This window comes from Notechis scutatus, chromosome 1 (genome assembly GCF_049901735.1).
Source record: "Notechis scutatus isolate UNSWTSFEM ecotype Mainland chromosome 1, rNotScu1.2, whole genome shotgun sequence".
Classification (NCBI taxonomy): Eukaryota; Metazoa; Chordata; class Lepidosauria; order Squamata; family Elapidae; genus Notechis; species Notechis scutatus.
The window spans coordinates 94,519,814-94,541,806 of record NC_142009.1 but is presented as its reverse complement, the minus strand read 5'-3'; the positions used below and the strand labels follow the sequence as shown (position 1 = coordinate 94,541,806).

The 21,993-nt window shown below is 38.6% G+C and overlaps 1 protein-coding gene across 2 annotated transcripts in view; it reads right to left on the bottom strand.

The window, feature by feature from the left end:
- Positions 1-21,993, bottom strand: part of MED23 (mediator complex subunit 23) — a 55,040-nt gene that overhangs the window by 24,548 nt on the left and 8,499 nt on the right. Inside the window, exons 8-11 of one of the 2 annotated variants that reach the window (XM_026666108.2) lie at positions 21,879-21,948; positions 10,198-10,310; positions 7,968-8,063; positions 7,279-7,296 (exon numbers count right to left, since the gene is read on the bottom strand). In XM_026666108.2, coding sequence (XP_026521893.1) covers positions 7,279-7,296; positions 7,968-8,063; positions 10,198-10,310; positions 21,879-21,948 — 297 coding nt within the window. The remainder of the gene's footprint in view (positions 1-7,278; positions 7,297-7,967; positions 8,064-10,197; positions 10,311-21,878; positions 21,949-21,993) is intronic. The other variant, XM_026666109.2, reaches the window with a different exon arrangement.

The following is a 21,993-nucleotide window of genomic DNA, read 5'->3' as shown; positions in this document are numbered from 1 at the left end:
GGTTTGATGTTACCCATGAAAAGATTGATTGCATTCATGGATCCTGCTAAGCCAGACACAGGAGATAAATGAAAGGTCAGGAATAAGCTTTAGTAATCTCAAACTTGCACTTTGCACTCCTTCAGTAATGCCATAAATAATCTGGAAGTCTCTGCTTTTATTTAACTGGAGCCTGTCATGTTGCCTAAATAACTGGTTTGCATAATTAGTTTTAAACCATCCAAAAGTGTTTTGAGAAAATGGTTGATGAAAGCAGCCAATGCTCTAGTTCAGGGGTCTTCAAACTTGACAGCTTTAAGACTTGTGGACTTCAACTCCCAGAATTCTTCCTCCAGTCATGTTAGCTCAGGAATCCTGGGAGTTGAAGTCCACAAGTCTTAAACTTGCCAAGTTTGGGGACCCCTGCTCTAGTTTACAACAGTACTAGATGTTTTACCGGAGGGTACCAGAAAACCGTTGGGCAAGTTCTAAACATTTCCCAGCTGTATAGAGGACATACAAAGGAGAGAATGAGCCTCAGGCTTCTCACTGCTCATTTCCTCTTCATAAAACTCCATATGGCTTGGCATGTAAATGTACTCACTGCACTAATTCAACTCTGATTTCTAACTCTTCATGTTGTTTCCAGTCAGCCTTAATGGGTTTGGGAAAAGACTAAAGGATTATGTAAGAAGCATTCCACTGAAATATGTCTAAATGACACATGGCAAATTAGATTAAACTTTGTACTTGGATACTCCAGACTGGAACTTTATAAGATACAGTGAGACTGTAATTTTTAGAAGTAATTGTGTGGATTCATGTTCCCTCTGACATTGCTATAAAACTAATTAGAACCATTTCTGAGATATTTAAAAAAACCCTCAAAGAATATTGGTTTAAGGACCTGTAACATAAAACAGCTTTAGCATGAAGAAAAATATATTATTTTAAAGAGACAATACAGAAAAGATACGGAGCTGTTTGGAATCTAATCGTGAAAATGCTGCGTCCCTTTCTAGAGGCAAAAAAGGGGGATTTGCGGGTTGTTTTCTTTTTTGAAAAAATTTGCCACAGTATCCAAATATGATTTATGTCAAAGCATTTTAGCCCTCCTCTTCATGAATTTTCCTTTGACTAACAGACAACCTACAGTACACTTCTGAATTTAAAAAAAAAGAAAGAAAAACCTTGAAAAGAAATACTTATTCTAGGCTAAATCAGAGGTGGGGTCACTTTTTGCCATGAAAAAGGGATTTATGCTTTCCAATTAACAATACAATGCGAGAATGGCAAAATTTTGGACAAAATCAGAGAACAGCACTCTCTCTTCCACATGCTCGTTGCCAGCTCAAAACTGCCCCAAGTTACAATTCTTGCTGAGCTTTCTTGAAACATGCTTAAAAACAGAAGGATTCTAATAAAACAGAAAGCATAGTTGCTTCTGACTCTCTTTCAAAATCACAATGCCATCATCACAACTCAACCACATTACAATTTTACAAAGGGCAATATCAACACCAGTTGAGAATACTTTTTTTTCCCAAATGCAGCTAATTATGAAGCAGAGCAGAATGCAACAGACAATACTACAAACTATTCAATGATTCAGCATGCAAAACTACTGTGTTCAGGGCTTGAAATTCACTATAATTTGATATGGAGAAATACAACATTGTGGTGGTAATTATCAAGGCAGGATATATCATTAATATTTATGATTTTTTTTTAGTTTGGAAAAAAAATAGAAAAGCCAGTTCTTGGCTTCCACCATACTCTTAACTTGACCAGGAAATGGAGCCCATAAAGCAGCAGATATATCAGTTGTTCTCAGTTGTTCTATAGAAAAAACAGGCTTAATGAAAAAAACAACCTGTTTGGGTCTTAGCTTTTGCTGAGTTTTACTCTTGTAAATCATACTCTCGGTGCTTTGACACAAGGGGAGATCGAAGTCAAACTGTTAAGAGGACAACATCTGATTCTCACCCTGACAGAAGTTACAGGCAAGATCGCTGAGATACTGCTCAATTTCATGTTTTTTAACTTCAACCTCATGTTTTCTTCCCAAAGTCAATAATACTTATCAGTACTAAAGGTGTCAAACTATGAAGTGGACCAGTTTGATTTTCAGGACATATTCATGCTATTTTCTTGGCAATCATATGGGAGTGGCCTGTTCTTTCCTTCTTCTAGAAGTTTGTCAAATTCTAAGTCCACCATACAGCCCTGCTATTTCCCAGGTCTCTCATCCTAGTATTATACCAGACCCAACTTTTAGTTTCCAAATCCAGGTAACCTATGTGATGCTACATGCTGAAGTGTCGGGTTCTATGTTATGTAATGATGGGTGATGCTAGTTCTTCTCTAAATTAATTCATAAACAAGTGTGCCAATCCATTCAGAAGTTATGAAGGCTTACATAAAAACATACTGGAGCTTCTATGGTTACAGGATTAACATGACTCTCTTGTGCAGAAACCAGCCACTATGATAAAATAGCTCAACTCTTTTAAGAGAAGTTTCCCTTTCTTAGGTAGCAAATTGGACAAATGATACCTCAACTTTCTGATTTCAACTGTCACTGGAAGAACCAGCATTTTTTTAGTATATAGTTCTGAAAAAATGTAACTATATTAAACTACTTGACAATTAAACTATTTGTAAACGTTAGAATTCAGGAGCCCCATTCTCATGTACGATGTATGTATGTATTCTCATTCCTGTAGTTTGAATCTCTTTCTTTTGAAAGCTGCATAAACCATTTTTTTCATTATGCTTCACATTTTATGTGAAAACTGGCTCAGTGGAGACAAGCATCACTATGTGGAGGGACCTTAGTGGATATATTAGCTCTAAAACCACACTGAACTGTACAACCCTGTGGACAGAGAGATTATACACCTCTTCAGCTGATTTGTAAAAATCATTTTACTTAATATCAATATCAATTAAAAAAACTTCTGTAATGATAGCAAGTTAAAATTCTTAAAAGAATAACAAGGTTTGATATATGAAACTCAATAAAAAATAATTTAAGCCCAATTTCTATTGATTTTAGGTGTTTTCTAAAAAAATAGTTTTAGTAACCATTGGGGGAAAAAATCAATAGAAATTGCCAGTTTTAATTTGAACTGACCACAAAGAAATGGTCTTTTGAAAACAATACTATATGCCTGTGCCCCTCAGAGAAGAGTGAGAGATATTGTGTTCTTACACATTTTACCTGTACAACAAATTTCAGTAGTGGTAGATACAGAACAACTATGCAATACAGACCCTTGGGACTACCCTGTAGAAAATACTTATAGACCTATGCTGAGACCATTAGCAGATCTAATGTTTAATGTGCAGAATAGCAGAAAGACTAAGCACAGGCTAAAATGGCTGTTCCAGTACAGGTCAGCATAGCCAAAACATTCCTTAATCCAGCTATTACTTCTATAGGTGCAAGCCCACTGCCATTTTTTTTCAAAATCTCTTTCTCTTAAACAAGGGTGATAATTTGATTGATTGACCCATGTTCCCAGATTCTTGTTGCACCTTTCCAGCACCATTTATAGGTTTAGATCTGAATAGTTTTCATATTTTACTTTGAACTGCAAATTCCACTTGTAAACTACAAATCTGCATCTAATATGAAATGTTCAATTCAATTCAAAAGGCCAATTCAATACTTAGTGCATAAGCTTTGGGCTGAAGCCAGAGAGCAAACTGCAGCAAACACCAAATCTTATGATCAACTAAACAATTTAGTACCTTAAAAAGATTTTGTAAAAAAACAAATCTAAACATGGTAAAACTTTTGCTTGAGGAAATAGGGACTGAAAAGATAAATCTTAAACTAACCCTAATAAGGGATGTTAGTAGGACTGATGTAACCTTTTATCTGTAAATCATGACTGCAAAAATAAAGGAATTTTGTTATGAAAAATGAACTATCCAAGGTTCTCTTCTATTCATGAGTCTAGATTCTGAATGCTAAAATATCTGATAAATTTCACAAGCATCTATATAGGCTTTGCTCTAATTTGTCTGTTTTAATTTATTTAAGCTAATATTTGCTCTATTTAGAATAATATTTGCATTGGGTTTTTAAAATATTGCTCTGGATACCCTGGGAAAAAGGACAGTATGCAAATGATGATGATCACAATAATATAATTGAAATGGAATAAGATCTGGGCTATTGTTTGGACTAGAATTATACAGAATCAACTTTGAAGCTAATTATTTCTTTTCAACTTCAAAAAACAGAATAAAAAAAGAACCAAAAAATAGAGGAAAGTTTCCAAATAGCGTGTTCTTTAAGAGTCAATATCCCATCTTCTTAAGAGAGGTGTTATGAACATAATTGTCCTATTCAGATCAACTAAATAAGGAAGAGAGCCACTTTGGTGATCTAATTACAGAAACTAATATTGGAGAAAACCTTTGAGATTAGAAAATCTCAAAGGGATTATCCTTGGAAATAAAATATAAAATATAAGGGTGGAAATATTATTGGAATGCATGCCAGAAATAGAATGCCAGAAAAAAGTATTCTTTACCTTGGGATTATTATATGAAACAAATAACCAACAATTCTTTTGTAATAATGTTTACACTGCTTATTTTACCTGCATAATCTGTTTCCAAGTAAATCAAGGAAGACAGATTACATGGGTGGGCCACACCACATTTAACTTTGTATCAGTGGATCTTTATCTGCAGGGGAAAACCACCCTTAGCCCATGGAGTAGTATGAGCAGGCAGGCTCCTATTTTTGTGTATTTCAACTTAATGATCTGTTATCAATGTGCAATATCAGATGAATGCAATTCTGGTGCATTTCTAAGTCTAAAGTACCAAAGAGATCTCAATATACCCCCATGTCCCAGCAGGTTGTCCCCAACCATGGTTTGCACAGTTTGAATATTAGGCAGCTGATGGGATTTTCAGCATCATCTCTGAATCCCCATCAAGAAATGTCACACACGATCCTTCCATGCTTTCCACTGACAAATGAACAAGAAATTCACAGACTGTTGTTATTATGGCAGCACACCTACAACTCAGAGTTTGTCAGCATTTCCATCAAAAAAAGAACCATTAATTCCGGATTTTGTTGCTTGACAATAACTGTTTGCTCTCAGAAAATTGAGATTAAATGACAAGTCTCAGTGTTTCATAACTCACCTTGCCTGAGGCAAGAACTTTTAAATTTCATTTCTAAAACTAATATCATGGAATTTTGAAGCGTTTAACTCACAAAATTGTCATTCTTAATTCAAAAGCATTTGTTTACTGTAAAGTTGAAAGAAGACTTCAGGAAGGCAATAGGTAGAAGTCTATAAATATAGCAGAAAAGAATTACAGACAGTATCTTGTTTAATACATTTGGAGCTCAACGTTTTCCCCCACAGAGCCTGCTTCCCTTTCAAGGAAGAAAGTTGTGTCTCGTTAAGCACTTCATCTGGTTTGAATGAGGTGAGAAGGGAAGGGAAAGAATAATGCTTTAACTCCATATATAGAAAACTTAGGATCTTTATGGTAATGTTTGTTTTTTATCATATCAAAAAATCCTTCCTATAGGAAGCTCTTAAAATGCTTAAAATGCAAGATACAATAGCTTAAGAAAAGCTAACAAAGTTAGTTCCAAAAATGCTTTTTGAAAAGCAACTGCATTTTCTTGGGATGTTTTTCTTTGAAGATATTTCACTTCTCACCCAAGAAGTTACTTGGATGAGAAGTGAAACGTCTTCAAGAAAAACAAAACATCAAGAAAGTTCAGTTGCCTTTTGAAAAGCACCTTTGGGACAACCATGATCTGGATTATTGAAAAGCTCCACAGACATCAAACAAAATAGGTACACATGTTAAAAGTAGTATGATGAACTCTATTCTGGGAACTCCTGTAGATCAATTATTATTTTATGTAACAAGTTTGTCTGTTATGTATGGGATGCAAATCTCCTAAAAAGCATATAGAATAATAGCATTTATAAATATCAAAAGACCCAACGTCAGTTTCCTATTCAGGTAATGCAGAGGGGGAGAAATGTGTAATTGTGTTGCTATATTAACTTTTGTAAAGCATTTTGTGATACTTTTTTTTTAATGAAGAGGGATATCTTCAGAAAAGAACAATAGATTGACAGACATCTCTCATTGTTTGCATAAAGAATGCCCGGACTCTTAAAATCTATGGGTTTAGCCATCAAGCAACACTGCATGTCCCCTTGTCCATAGTGAATTGAAAAATGAACACATGTGCATACTACAAAATTTGATATGTTGGCAAACGATGAAACCTCTAAACACACAAGGGATTTAAAGTGCAATGTAATTTTGAAGTGCACAGGGAGTTCACTGACTTTGGCAGTTATGTAGCCATGATAAAGGAAAGAACGTTATATACGGAAGTAGGACTTTCTTTGTGCCATTATGGTAAAGAGATTGTTGTCTTCCAACAGCTCAATCTGCCACAATCAGTACTCTACAACTCAGATTCTTCATTATGGCCAAAGTATTTTATGTTCAGCTATAATGTGGAATGCTGTGCAAAGTAACGTGTGGAAATGCTTCAAAATCTGTGGAAATGGGGATTTATTTACTTACTGTACATGTATTATTTTCAAGCAAATGTTATGGTCAAGTACAATCCATGAAATAAAAGGTTTTTTTTTTCCCCAAAATGAAAAAACTGACACAACCTTCACTATGGTATTGCAAACACTGTCATCAAACTTTACTTAAAATAAAGTTAGAGTAGAAACAGACTAAAATTGCCAATATTTGAGTGTACGAACAGGCAAGCATATATAGCAAGTAAAAGTTGCTAATTTTTCAAAATTTTCCTCCTCCTTTTTTTTCTTCCACCTAATTCAGCCCATTTGGAGCTTCTTGGGGAACACATTTGTTAGAGAGGCTGAGAATGACCTTTCCTAGTCAAGTTGAATTTTTTACTTACAAATCTTACACAGTGGTTAATTTGAACAAAATGAATTTTCTTTTGATCTCTTTGTAGCAACTTTGGGTTGTTGTTTTTTTAGACATTTTACAGTCCGAACAAAAATAACGATGGGACGGATTGGACAGTAATGCATAAATCTTGTCCAGGTACTGAACTGGCTATGAATATCCTTTGGTAACCTTATAACCTCCGGTTTGATTTGAAGAGGAAGCGGTTGTTATCATTGCATGTGAAAATCCCACCAATTTCAAGCCCTGGCCAGATGCGTATTCTCGAACTGGAATCAGTGGCTAAAAAGCAGCCAGCGTATCGTTAGTCACAATACAACAGTAAGGTTGTGAACATACCTGAGCAATGTTCAAGGTCTAGAGCATTGGAGGATGGGCAGGACAAGACAGGACAGAACAAAAATAAAGGAAGAAAAAAAGAAAAGACAAAACAGTGACTATGAGGCCAGCCTCAAGTTACCCCAAATCAGACCAAGCCCACCCACATGGTCAGGCAAAAAGAAAAAGGGAGAAAAAAAAAGAAGCACAAAAATTTAAATAAAATAATATCAATTAACAGTAGACTATTCATTACCAGCAAAGGTAATGAAAACATGCCAAGGCATTCAATAGACAAATTCTACCGACTCTTCATCTAAGCAATGCATCTATCATCATCATCTTTCAGTCAATCAATCAACCAGTCCATCAATATTAAACGAGAAGATGTCTGCTGTAGAACGAAATCTGTCCAGGGTATATTTGAGGCTGGCCTTATAGGGGAAAAAAGCAATGCCAAAAAATATCCTTTAAAAAAAAAACCAAAAGACCAAAAAACTATCTTTCAATTTAGAAGTTTTTTTAAAAAGCAATATGTAAGTAAACAGAAATAATCATGCCCAATTCACCTGAGGCAATAATATTGAAAGGGGGTAAAAAATAGGACCCGATCCTCAACTGTTTTGCTTAGTTAGCTACAGCAAAGAAAAAGAGAAAAGAAAAGTGCAGGTTCTATGCAAAGGAAAAGCCATCACAGCACAATACAGTACCTGCTTGTTTAGGCCTAGCATATTGCAGACCATATCTCGGGAATAGGGCTGCTCCAGCACATAACGCAACAAGGCAGTCTGAGGCTCAAACAGATCCTTGAAAACAAGAATAAAAGCAAACAAATCCCAACCTATTGGCACAAAATAAAAAAAAGTTGAAAACTGAAATCAAATGCACTGTCCACACAAAGCAGCATTTGGCAACGTTAACACCCAGGAGCACTAACATACACACACAACGATACTTCCAGACAGTCTTCTGCACATCCTTCCAGTAAAACAGACACATTTGGCTGATAAGGGCATTCGGTCTTGCTATATTACTTAGGTATTCACACATTAAGAAGTCACAAAACTTTCTGCAAAGCAAATTGAGATTGCTGGGTGGCATGGATAGAAATCTTACTTTAGAAATCTTAATTTAGATCAGGGGTATCAAACGTGTGTTGTCACAGCATCGTCACGTGACACATCACAACCCCCTTCGCTAAACCGGGCATGGGCGTGGCCAGCGTGTAATGCATACGGCCTGTGGGGCGCGAGTTTGACAGCCCTGCTTTAGATTCTTTTAAAAAACAACAACAACCATCCAGCCTATCCTACGATGAAACATGTGACAGTGCCCAGACCTAAAAAGACTGCCAAATGCCAAAACAAAGCATTAACTTAGATATATGTTCAATTATCCTTTTTTATCTCAAATGCTTTTTCTGCCAGATTCTTATTTCAGGCTTCATTTGTTTAGAGGACAAGAGTGATTTGTTACAAATATTAGGCAGCATCTGGCAGAATCATCTATCTATAGAGAGGCAAATTAGATTTGTGCTAAGCATCTATAAATGAGGAGCTTTACAATGCATTCACTCTCAATAAAGTACTGTACCTCTTTTCGAGTCATTAAAATGGTTATGAGGTCTGCAGGGCTCATATGGCCGCTTTGGAAGATGTTCCCAGTTGCCTCCAGGCATAGAGCCACTCTGCTTCAATGGCAGTTCCACTAGACCATTTTTTTGGGGTGTGGGGAGTGTATATATTACTGGGGACAGTTTCTGAAACAGCTGCAGGGACTCATTTACTCAGCTGCTCTAAAAACCTGGGAAAAAACTCCCTCCCCATTTTCACTGAAGCTAACCCTAGTGGACAAAAAGTTCCTATTCACAATGGTTTCACCATATTTATGGCTTTATTTTCCAAGCTTTTCATGTTGGAAAATTAAGAGCAAAGAATCATAGTTAAAAGGAAGGTGTAAATTTATCTCGAGCTTTATTTGGCATAAAAGCAGGACTCAAGTTGCAGATGTAATTGGATGCAGCTATACCTGCTTATTAAGGAAACAGAATGAAGTTTGCATTTTATTTGGATTTTCTTCTATTAGCTTTGGAATCTGATGGAAATGCATCATTTCCTCATTAATAACCTTTTAGCAGTTTTTTAAAAAAATATTGTTGCTGCACTCTTGTTTCTTGCAGATATTTTGTATTTTATATTTCTGTGACTTGGAATAATTGTTTTCTTACTTATTATAAGGTGCCTAAAATTTGGTGGGCCCTAGTTCAGATCATTCAAAAATAATATTGGAAGAGGTACTGCAGGTAGAATATGCATAATTTATATTATGCTCAAGTCTGGTCCTGAATTTTTGGATTTTGAGAAGAATCTTTTTAAAAATAGTTTGCTTTGGTTTGAAAAAAATTAAAGGAATCTCTGGGACATCAGAGATTCTGTCAAAATCTTTCCAGGGCTTACTTTAAGGCTCGTAACATATTTTATTCTACTTTTCTGATAGGTATGTAGGTAAGAGAGAAAGAGAAAAAGAAACAGAAGGAGAAAGAGAAAGAGAAGGAGAAGGGGAGGGAGGGAGGGAGGGAGGGAGGGGGGGAGGAAGGAAGGAAGGAAGGAAGGAAGGAAGGAAGGAAGGAAGGAAGGAAGGAAGGAAGGAAGGAAGAAAGAAAGAAAGAAAGAAAGAAAGAAAGAAAGAAAGAAAGAAAGAAAGAAAGAAAGAAAGAAAGAAAGAAAGAAAGACTTTTTCCAGGATTAGCGTAATGTTTGGGATATCTTCCAAGAGTTCAAAAAAACACAACACTCCACATACACACCTATTTAATGTTTCTTTAACAAGCATTCAATTAATAAACTAAATTTCAATTTTCACTAATTTTTTAAAATAGGATTAATATGCTTTATTCTATTATATTTCAAAACATTCATAAAGGTCGCATGCAAAGGTCACCTTATCATAGGGCAAAAGGCCTTTTAGTGGAAACCGAAGTGTTGTCGGGTCCAACTTCCATGAATTGCAAATAGCTCCAGAGTTGTTCACTACAGGAAGAAGACTACATCGTCCTGGATACCAAAGAGAAAAAATTACAAAGTATATCATTCCCTAAATGTAATGATTATCATAATTAGGTTATTGTTACTTAGTTGTTGTTTTTTATAAATATGCAAAACTTTCTACAAATGGTTAGAGCGGGTGCCAGCAACTCGCGCCTCTGGACCCGCATGTGGCTCTTTGAGCCCTCTGTTGTGGCTGCCTGTTGGGTGATCCCATCGCTGGCTGGCCCCCCCTCCCCCTCCCCCCTAATCACTCTTTGCCTGGCCTGAGAAGGTAAAACACAAAAAACAAACAGAAATGAGAGGGAAGGGAGGGGCACAGAGAGAGAGAGAGAGAGAGAGAGAGAGAGAGAGAGAGAGAGAGACGCATTTCCCACAGAAAACAAGGACTTCGAGTTTGAGCTTCTTCAGCGACAGACCGAAACCTCGTCTCTGCGAGGCTTCGATCCATGCTCACTGCTGGAGCGCCCTGAGCTGGCTGGTTTCGGGGCTAAGCCACCCCGTAGAGGTGATGAAGAGGGGAGAGACTGCCAGCAGGGTTGAGGAGAGCCGCATCTCTCCTCCCTAGCTGGCCATTACTCCCTTTCCCGAAGGCGGTTGCAGCGGTGGTCAGAAATGGCCACCACAAAGAAGAACTCGACCGGAAAAGAATGTGCAGGAGGAGGAGAAGAGAAAGTTTTGGTTGACTGGGTCAAACAGCAAAAGCAGCAAATAAGGTACCCTGGAATTGAAACTGTTAAAAAACAATAACATTGTTCCCTAAGAAGATTTTTAAGCTGCGAAGGAGAGAGAAAAGGGAAAAGATTTGGTTTTCTCCTTTTCCTATACTGACAGCTAAGAGACTTAAGCAAGAAATTGGAAAAAAATCCACTTTGACATCAATAGGCATTTAATGGTGAAAATAAAAAGTCAAAGAGATAATAAAGATTTCTGGATAATTAAAAGCTTTTGAAAACAGAAAAGGAGAGAAAAAGAATAAAAGGGTAGGATCTGGAAGGGAGGAGACTGCCTGGAATTAAAAAAGAACTTACAGCAAAATCTTAACAAGACTTCCAAAAGATACATTCTAACTGAAATATCGCAACAAAAACCCCAGGAAGAGAAAGTCGAAAAAGAAATAAGAAGATATAACTCGGGACTATCTGGATTACTCGATGATTTCTGGATTCTTGGTTATTGTTTTGAATGACTAAAATCAATCGGGTGGTTGTTTAAACTGTTTAAAATGACTCCACTTTTAGAAGAACTGAAAATGGAACTTAAAAAGTACAAAGAAGATGCACAAGAAGGGAGAGGTCCTTTTGGCTTTGTATTTCAGTTTTTAGAAATGGAGATTTGGAATTATGAGAAACAACAAGAAATGCCTGCAGAACAAGAAGATTGAGACAAAGAAGAAGCCATCTTTAATGAACAAATAATCTTAGATGGGGGGAAAAAAGGAAAGGGGGGAAAGAGAATGGAAAGTTTAAGATTGGAAAAAACAACTCCAAAAAAAATAAAGTGAAAAATAAGTATAAAATCAGAAAGCAACAGAAGAGGGAAATGCAGAAGAGAGAATTAGAACTAGAGAGACAAGGGTGTAAAAAGGGGAGGGAGAAGATGAGAGGGAAGAAAGAAAGGAAAAGAAGTTATAAAGGACAGAAGCAAAATATAGAGAAACAGGGCCTATTTAAAGATAATGGGTGAAAACTTAATGGAAAAAGGGATTCTGCAAAGGTACATAAGATAGTATTGTTATATTAGAAGCAGAAATAATTTTAGACAATATGAAACAATGTATGATTAAAATGTCTGATAAAATAGCTATCGTAATTCAGTGGAATGCTTGTCAATAAATAAATGTAACAAAAGGTATATTTAATGATTTATAAAACATATGTGAAGAGAAATAAGGGAAAAATTAATTATGGAGATTATATGTGTTTTTAAGGAAGTATGATATTTAATTGAAAAGAAGTGTTAAAGATGTTAAGATTTTAATCATTATTAATGATAGAACTGAACTGGAATGGAATGAGGGTTTATAATTACATATATTTACAATCTTTTTTTAAAAAATATAGTGTGTATTATAAGAATGTACCAAGCAGAATTTGATTGGAAGTTATGTATTATGTATTATATTGAAGGTCATAAACTTAAGGTATATATTGAAGTTTAAATAAGAGTTGAATGGATGTAATTAAAAGATATAAAGGTGTCATACTCCAATCAGTAACTACAGGAGAAAATTTGTTTAATGAGAAAAGATAATATGAAATTGAAACAGAACAGACAAAAGTATAATGATTTGAATTGAGATGAGATAATCAAAATAAAATTGAGAAAATTAAAAGAGGGGAAAAACTATATAGAAAATGTAAAATAGTATAAGATATGGAATAGAATACAAAAAGGAGCATGAAATTGAGTTTTGTGTCTGTATAAAGAAGTTCAACCCAGGACCATGCTATTTTCAAAAAAGATGTTTTACTTGTATTTTGTATGTGTGAAAACCCAAATAAAACTTTATTAAAAAAAAAAAAACATCAGGAGCCACAAAACCTGGGTAGGTGTGACGGGTGTGTGTTTCATATGACTGGGTGGGAGTGATGTTCAGTTGGCCACGCCCACCCAGGTTTTGTGGCTCTCTGTGTTTTCTTTTCTGCGGGAAACGGGTCCAAATGACTCTTTAAGTGTTTAAGGTTGCAGACTCCTGGGCTAGAGGTTACTTTATAAGTACAGTATTTTAAATTAAATATCAGCATGTCCCATTTTCAGATATTTTAGACCAGGGGTCTTCAAACTTGACAGCTTTAAGACTTGTGGACTTCAACTCCCAGAATTCCTCCTACAGTCATGTTAGCTCAGGAATTCTGGGAGTTGAAGTCCACAAGTCTTAAACTTGCCAAGTTTGAAGACCCTTATTTTAGATAATCAAGTTATCCTGAGCTATATGAACAGCAAATTTCAACTTTTCAGTTATTCTATACTGTAATTAGATACAATAACATGAAATCACATCTGTCAATTCCCTTAGCTGCTTCATACACATCCTCAGAACCTATGTTGCAATATATTAGCGTAGTATATGTGCAGATCCAAGCAGTGTGGTCTCTAGTAATGGACAATTGGACATATTATCAGTATGAAGATTATATAAGACATTTATATATTTGCCCATTAAACTCCGTGCAGCTCCCAGTCACGAGGGTTTCTAAGTGCCATTCAAGATTTTTGGTACTGGACCCAATGTGCTGACAACCAGTGGGACTATGATGGCCAGTTTATGCCATAATCTTTCAATTTCAATTTTTCAGATCTTGATATTTTGTGAGTTTCTCCAATTCTTTGTCAACTATTCTACTATCCCCTGGTAATTGCTACATGATAATTTCTTCTTTTCAGCCACAGTTGAAAGTCAGTATGCCAAGACTTTTAAATAGCTTGTATTCAAAAATCCCACAGTATTTTAACCTGCTCATTTTCGACTACTTTTCCAACTTTTATGTTTTTCAGTTTTTCATTACTGGCACATGATAATTTTTGTAGGTATTCCAGTGAGTCATTTTGCAACTATGCCACGTCATTGCTTATAATCAGTTTGTACCGTCTTATATGAGCTGCACGTATGATTTACTGTTTCCTCTGCTTCTTTGCACAATCTGCACTTTGAATCATTTTTTTTTCAATTCTGGCCTTGATTAGCTTGAATAGCTTGCTCTTGAGCAGCCAAAATCAAGACTTTGGGTTCTTTGGGTTTTTTTTAGTGTTCTAATTGTAAGTGATTGCCAGGTTTTATCTTTATCCACCTTTCTTTGAGTCTTTTGTAGAAATTCACCATGTAATAGCAATAGCATTTAGACTTACATACCGCTTTACAGTGCTTTACTGCACTCTCTAAACAGTTTACAGAGTCAGCATATTGCACCCAACAATCTGGGTTCTCATTTTACTGACCTCAAAAGGATGGAAGTCTGAGTCAACTTTGAGCCAGTCAGGATTGAACTCCTGACAGTGGGAATACAGAGTTAGCCTGCAATACACTGTGCCACCACAGCCATGCCTTTCTTTGCCAGCATTCTACCTGTATTATTACATTATTTCAACATTCATGCTTTGTTTCCTGTACAGTCTTATTATTATATACAATTGCTATTATTCGGGATTCTTGTTTTATACACAAAAGTGTTATGTCCCACCTTCTAAAATAAACAGTTAAGGCTGAAAGCAGCAGTCCTTGTAAAGAAAGGCAGCAAACAGGAAAATGTTATGTCCCACCTTTTAAAGTAAACAGATAAGGCTGAAAGCAACAGTCCTTGTAAAGAAAGGCAGCAAACAGGAATTTTCACAGATAGCTCCAATAAGTAAAAGTTCCAACGAACTAAATCCAAGACTCAACAAGATTCTTCAGATCAAAATCCTTCACAAAATAATTCCAATAAGTAGAAGTTCCAACGAATTAAATCCAAATCCCAACAAGATATTTCAGATCAAAATCCTCCAAACTGTGCTCTTCAGTTCTCTCTTGCAAATAGACACTTTGTTCCGGACAAAGTGCAAAGTCATATCTCTCCCTTTATAGAGTAACTAATTAGTCTAATTGCTGGTCTGCTCTCCTACTGTATCCTCGTTGGTTCCTCCTTGTCAGGAGACGTCTTGTCCTGACATCTACCCAGCAATCATCCAAATTATCATCTTCTTCACCTGAAGATAACATTTGTTCCTCATTATCACCCGTTCCCGGCTGACCACCTAATTGAAGGGTGGAGGAGTTTGAAGGTTCAAGCCGATCTTGCAAATCAAATGCATTCATCTCCTCCTCATCGTTAGAACTTGCTGATTCATATAAGTCCTCCTCGCTGGAGCTGTCATTCAAAAAACCTGTAGCAGATGCCGGAATCACAACACTATCCTCACCGCAGGGCCCTTCCCCGGGTCTGGCGATCCGGATGCGGTTTCAAGGGAAGCGTGCATGAAAGTCTCGAAGCAGATCCGAAGCATGAAGTGTAGACGCATCCGTCCAGGAACAAACCTCCGAGTCATCTACCCTCCTCCTGACCAAATATTGGAAGCGACCTTTGAGCCAACGGGAATCAAGGACGTCGACCACCGTATCATCAACAGCAGGCTCCTCAGAAGGCAATGATAACGGACCCGGTTCAGCAGAATCACGTAATCGACAAACAGAAGAATCAGGAATCAAAAGAGATCGATGAAAGACGGGGTGAATACGCATGGATCGTGGCAAAGTGAGGCGGTATGCCACGGGATTAATAACTGCCTCAATCGGGAACGGACCAATAAACCGATGATCAAGTTTTCTAATAGGGCGATCGACCTTCAGATGTTTTGTAGATAGCCACACTTTATCACCCACAACTAACGGAGGTGTATCTCGACGGGACCGATCTGCAAACCGCTTATAATCTTCTTTTGCCTTGTTCAATTGTTGTATCAGTAGACGGCGAACTGCGTGTAGTTCTTCCAAAAACTCTCGGGTCTCAGGAACCGGGAATCCATCATAGTTAATGGGAAGAAACGCGGATGATAACCCATATTTGCAAAAATGGCGTGACACGGGTGGAGGTATGCTGCGAGTTGTTAAACGCGAATTCTGCTAACGGGAGGTATTTCACCCAATCGCTTTGTCGCAAATTAACAAAACATCTCAAATATTGAGTAAGAATCCCAATCACCTTCTCCGTCCCGCCATCAGTTTCGGATGGTGCGCTGACGCTAAACATACTTTCACTTGCAAAGCCGCCATTAACTGTTTCCAAAATTCTGCCGTAAACTGGACCCCACGATCAGAAACCACTCTATCAGGCAGTCCATGTAGACGGAAGATATGTTGCAAAAATAACTGAGCCAGAAAAGGGACGATGGTAATTTCCGACAGGGAATGAAATGGGCCATTTTAGTCAACATATCCACTACCACAAGCACTGTTGTGAACCCCGATGAAGACGGTAAATGTGTCAGAAAGTCCATAGAGATCGCTCCCCATGGTCTACTTGGAATCGGCAAGGGTTGCAAAAGTCCAGGAGGTGCACCGGATGCTGCTTTCGCTTGCCTACATTGAACGCAAGAAGCGACGTAAGAAGACACATCATGACGAACTCGAGGCCACCAAAAAGTCCGAGTGACCAAATGCAAGGTCTTGTGTAATCCAAAATGACCAGCGGCTGGGTTATCATGACATTGTGTCATGATGAGAGCCCTCAAAGGTCTGGTAGGCACATATAATAAACCCCGATATCGAAGCAGATCGCCTTCAAAAGACCATGGAGAAGTTGGGCCAATGTCCTCCCGTCTCTGCTGCGCCCACACATCCAAACGCTGCGCCTCTCGTAGTTGGGCCCGTAAATCTACCGGTTCCTGCAGTACGGCTAGAGATTCCGGTGGTAACACTGTCCGTAAAGGAAGAGGATCTTCGGCATAAGTATACTCCGGTTTCCGAGATAATGCATCCGCCCTCCGGTTCTGACCACTTGGAACGTAAGTAACCGAGAAATTAAATCTGGCAAAAATAACGACCAACGAATCTGCCTTTGATTCAATTTCCTAGCCGTGGTCAAATGTTCCAGGTTCCTATGATCTGTCCGAACCTCCACCTTGTGTCGAGCTCCTCCAAATGATGTCTCCAAGTCTCAAAAGCAACCTTAATAGCTAACAACTCTTTTTCCCAAATGGTATAGTTATGCGTCCGGCTGTAAGCTTCCTAGAATAATAAGCGCAAGGAAACAAAAAGAGCGCCATCCTCCGAAGCTTGTAACAGCACTGCTCCGATAGCGACATTAGAAGCATCTGTCTCGACCACAAATGGGCGATCCGGATCAGGATGCTTCAATATGGGTTCAGTTATAAATGCTTTTTCAAAGTGTCAAAAGCCTGTTGTTGTGGAGGCCCCCACACAAATGGAACCTTCTTACAAAGAAGCTGGGTTATGGGATCCATTATCTTCGCAAAACCTGGAATGAAAGTCCGATAATAGTTGGCAAATCCTAAAAGTCGTTGCACATCTTTAACCCGACGAGGAGCTTCCCAACTACACAACGCCTCAACCTTTTTGGGGTCCATAGCAATGCCCACAGGAGAAATAATGTGTCCCAAGAATTCGATAGACGACTGAAAAAGAAACATTTTTCTAATTTAGCATAAAGTTTATGTTCCCGAAGACGCTGAAGCACTTGACGCACCTGTTGAAGATGTTGCTCTTTAGATTTTGAATAAATCAAAATGTCGTCCAAATATATGACAACAAACTTATCCAACATGTCTCGAAAGATATCGCTCATTAAATGTTGAAATACAGCAGGAGCGTTGGTCAAACCAAATGGCATAACGGTGTACTCGAAATGACCATAACGAGTGCCAAAAGCCGTCTTCCACTCGCCTCCTTACGCATCCGAACCAAATTGTAAGCTCCACGTAAGTCAAGTTTCGTGAAAATTGTAGCTTCCCGTAACCGCCCAACAATTCGGAGATGAGCGGTAAAGGATAGCTATTTCTCACAGTGATAGCATTTAAGCGCCTATAGTCACAACAAAGACGAAGTTCTCCCGACTTCTTCTTGACAAAGAGAACGGGTGCTGAAAGAGGGGATGACGAAGGTCTAATAAATCCCCGAGCTAGATTTTTATTCAAAAATTCTCGAAGTGCAACTAGTTCAGGCTCAGACAAAGAATACAACCTCCCCTTTGGTAATGGAGCGTCCGGTATCAAATCCACGGGACAGTCATAAACACGATGTGGTGGTAATTGATCTGCCTCCTGTTCACTGAAAACATCGGGAAATCCGACAGCTCTGAAGGAATCGAGGCAGCAGAAGCGACAATATGTTGGCCTGCGCAGACATGTCTCAGGTGGTCCACACATTGCAAGCTTGGAAAAGAAACAGCGTTTCTGCGCCCAAGCCACCAACGGATCGTGTAGACGCAGCCAGGATACTCCGAGCACCAAAGGAAGATGGAGGTTCAAGTGATATAAAAACTTATCGCTCCTCGTGATCCCCAATACGCATACGCAGTGGTTGGGTGGCAAAGCGAATAGGTCCCGACTTGAGTTCGCGCCATCTACGGTTTCCACCTGCATGGGGGATTCACAGGCACTAAAGGAACTTTGAAATGTTTTACGAAATCATAATCCATAAAGCTAGTCGTAGCCCTGAATCCACCAGTGCCACGGCAGGGATTCCCTCCTTCCGAGATTGCAAGAATATGCGAGTGTCCAAAAGTAAATGTCGAGGAGGGCCAGAATTAACTTCAGCAATTTGAGATGAAAGTGAATACTGTGCCCGACCTAGGGTTTCCTGAGGTCGGGCCTACCCTGCTTTCCCGACGGACCAGCAATGGGTTTTGATACAGGTCCACGAGTCCCCTTCCGAGTGCAGGAATTTGCAAAATGTCCCGAACCCCCGCAATAAAGGCACAAACCTTCCTGAAATCTTCTCGATCGCTCCTGAACTGTTAAACGAGGGCGGAGTGCGCCTATCTCCATCGGCTCCTCTGCTGGAATTCTGGATTGGAAAACCCTCATAGACGGGTGCGTGAACGAGGAACACAGGTGGCTCTGCAATGGTCCGTTTACACCCACGATGTTGTAGGCGAGCTTCAATACGTAAGCATTGAGTAATCAATGTGTCCAAAGTTGAAGCACGCTCTGCATGAATTAGTTCATCCTTGATAATGTCGGACAAACCCTCTTGGAATGCTGCCATGTGAGCTGGTTCATTCCAGGTGGAGTCCATACACAACAAGCGAAATTCTGCAACGTATTCTTGCAATGAGTGTTTACCTTGAATAATATCCCTCAATTTTCTGTCCACAGTTTGAGATTTAATTGATTCTCAAACATAACGCTCATCTGTTGAATAAACCCCTGGAAATCGTCCAGTAATGGACTATCTTGTACTAATAAGGAGTAGCCCATTTGGCAGCCTGCCCGGTTAACAAACTAATAATAAAGCCAATTTTAACTCGATCGGTTGGAAAATCCTCCGCCTCACAGAAAAATACAATTGGCACTGACCCAAAAATGTTGAAAACATGTCCGCTTGCCCAGAAAATTTATCTGGCATAGCTATCGGAATTTTTCTCACAGGGGGTGCAGGGGGAACTCCAGCTGCAGCTGAAACAGTTTGAGAATTGGCAACGAACGATAATAATTGTGTTACCTGATTTTGAAGGGATACGTTGCTCTGGAGTAATTGATTTATTTGCATCTGTTGCTGCTCCACCAATTGTTGCATTTGAGTTGAATCCATCGTTGCAAAGATGGTCTGTTAGGTCCGAACAAAAATGTTATGTCCCACCTTCTAAAATAAACAGTTAAGGCTGAAAGCAGCAGTCCTTGTAAAGAAAGGCAGCAAACAGGAAAATGTTATGTCCCACCTTTAAAGTAAACAGATAAGGCTGAAAGCAACAGTCCTTGTAAAGAAAGGCAGCAAACAGGAATTTTCACAGATAGCTCCAATAAGTAAAAGTTCCAACGAACTAAATCCAAGACTCAACAAGATTCTTCAGATCAAAATCCTTCACAAAATAATTCCAATAAGTAGAAGTTCCAACGAATTAAATCCAAATCCCAACAAGATATTTCAGATCAAAATCCTCCAAACTGTGCTCTTCAGTTCTCTCTTGAAATAGACACTTTGTTCCGGACAAAGTGCAAAGTCATATCTCTCCCTTTATAGAGTAACTAATTAGTCTAATTGCTGGTCTGCTCTCCTACTGTATCCTCGTTGGTTCCTCCTTGTCAGGAGACGTCTTGTCCTGACATCTACCCAGCAATCATCCAAATTATCATCTTCTTCACCTGAAGATAACATTTGTTCCTCATTATCACCCGTTCCCGGCTGACCACCTAATTGAAGGGTGGAGGAGTTTGAAGGTTCAAGCCGATCTTGCAAATCAAATGCATTCATCTCCTCCTCATCGTTAGAACTTGCTGATTCATATAAGTCCTCCTCGCTGGAGCTGTCATTCAAAAAACCTGTAGCAGATGCCGGAATCACAACACAAAAGTATACAATCCAAGGATCTAATCTTTAGAAATGCTTTCTGTATTATCCTGGCCATGAGAGCTGGACTAGCCATTGAACCCTTGCAAAGGTTTTCTTTATTCCTCCCTTCCTCCATCCCTCCCTAATTTGTACACTGATTCAATTAACAATACAAACGGAGGCAGCTGACATAATAGTTATGATAAAAACAAAACATAGGACAAAACCAATCACAACAATTGTTAAGCATCAGAGAAAGGTAATTAACATATACTCCCAAAGATACAATAAAAAAAGATGCATTATGGAGTAAATCAACATTCCCTACCCAGAGTCTCCTAATGGGAGCCAAATTTTTACAGATTTGTGAAAGTCCAATAAGGTGTGGGCCATGCAGCTCTCAGGAAGAACGCTGTTCCGTATGACAGCCACTAAGAAAGCACATTTCCTAGGTTCCACTAGATGATAATCTTCACAGCTGATGTAAGTTCATCTTGATCTTACTGGCTTGGCAGAAATAACAATGAAAAGAATCCTACAGATAAGGATCCTATAGGACCTAAGCCATTAAGGAATTTATAGGTCATAGCACTTATACTTACAGTACATACCGCTTTACAGTGCTTTACAGCTCTAAGCGGTTTACAGAGTCAGTATATTGCGCTCAACAATCTGGGTCCTCATTTTACCCACCTTGGAAGAACGGAAGGCTGAGACAACCTTGAGCCCGGTGAGATTTGAACTGCCAAATTGCAATCAGCTGGCAGTCAGCAGAAGTATTGTACTCTGCAGTACTGCACTCTTAACCACTGTGCCATCGTGGCTCATAAGCATCAGCTTGAATACACCAGGGGCTATACTTTATTAGTATAGCTCAGGGGTAGTCAACCTTTTTATACCTACTGCCCACTTTTGTATCTCTGTTAGTAGTAAAGTTTTCTCTAACCGCCCACCGGTTCCACAGTAATGGTGATTTATAAAGTAGGAGACAAAACCCCTACTGCCCACTGGAACGCCCACTAGTGGGTAGTAGGGACCAGGTTGACTACCACTGGTATAGCTTATTTCATAGGACAGTTGTTCTGGGGACAACATTCAAGGAAACCTTGAGGCATGATGGCACAATGGTTAAAATGCATATTGCAGGCTACTTCTGCTGACTGCCAGCTGCCAGAAATTCGAATCCCACTGGCTCAAGGTTGACTCAGCCTTCCATCCTTCCAAGTTGGGTAAAATGAGGACCCAGATTGCTGGGGACAATATGCTGATTCTGTAAACCGCTTAGAGAGGCTGTAGAGCACTGTGAAGCAGTGTATAAGTCTAAGTGCTATTGCTATAAGAATTACTTTGAGCTCTCAAAAGAAAAAGGGGATAGAAATGCAATAAATTAGTCCTTGCAAATTTATCATGACATGTTTAGCCTGATGACCGAATCTGTAGCCTGTATTGTTTGATACCAAGTGATACATTAGAGCTTAGGAACCAATGGTAACTATGGGTAATAGACAAATGCCTTCAAACTTCATAGGCTAGAGAGAGATAATCCTTCTGTTTTCACAAGTACAATTTCTACATATACAATAAATGCTTACCACAGATGGAATTTATCCTTGCTGTAGGCCTGAAGGAATCCACAAAATCCGATACAAGGTTACCTAACAACTAAAAAAACATACCAAATAGGAAAACATGATTTAAATGCAAGTT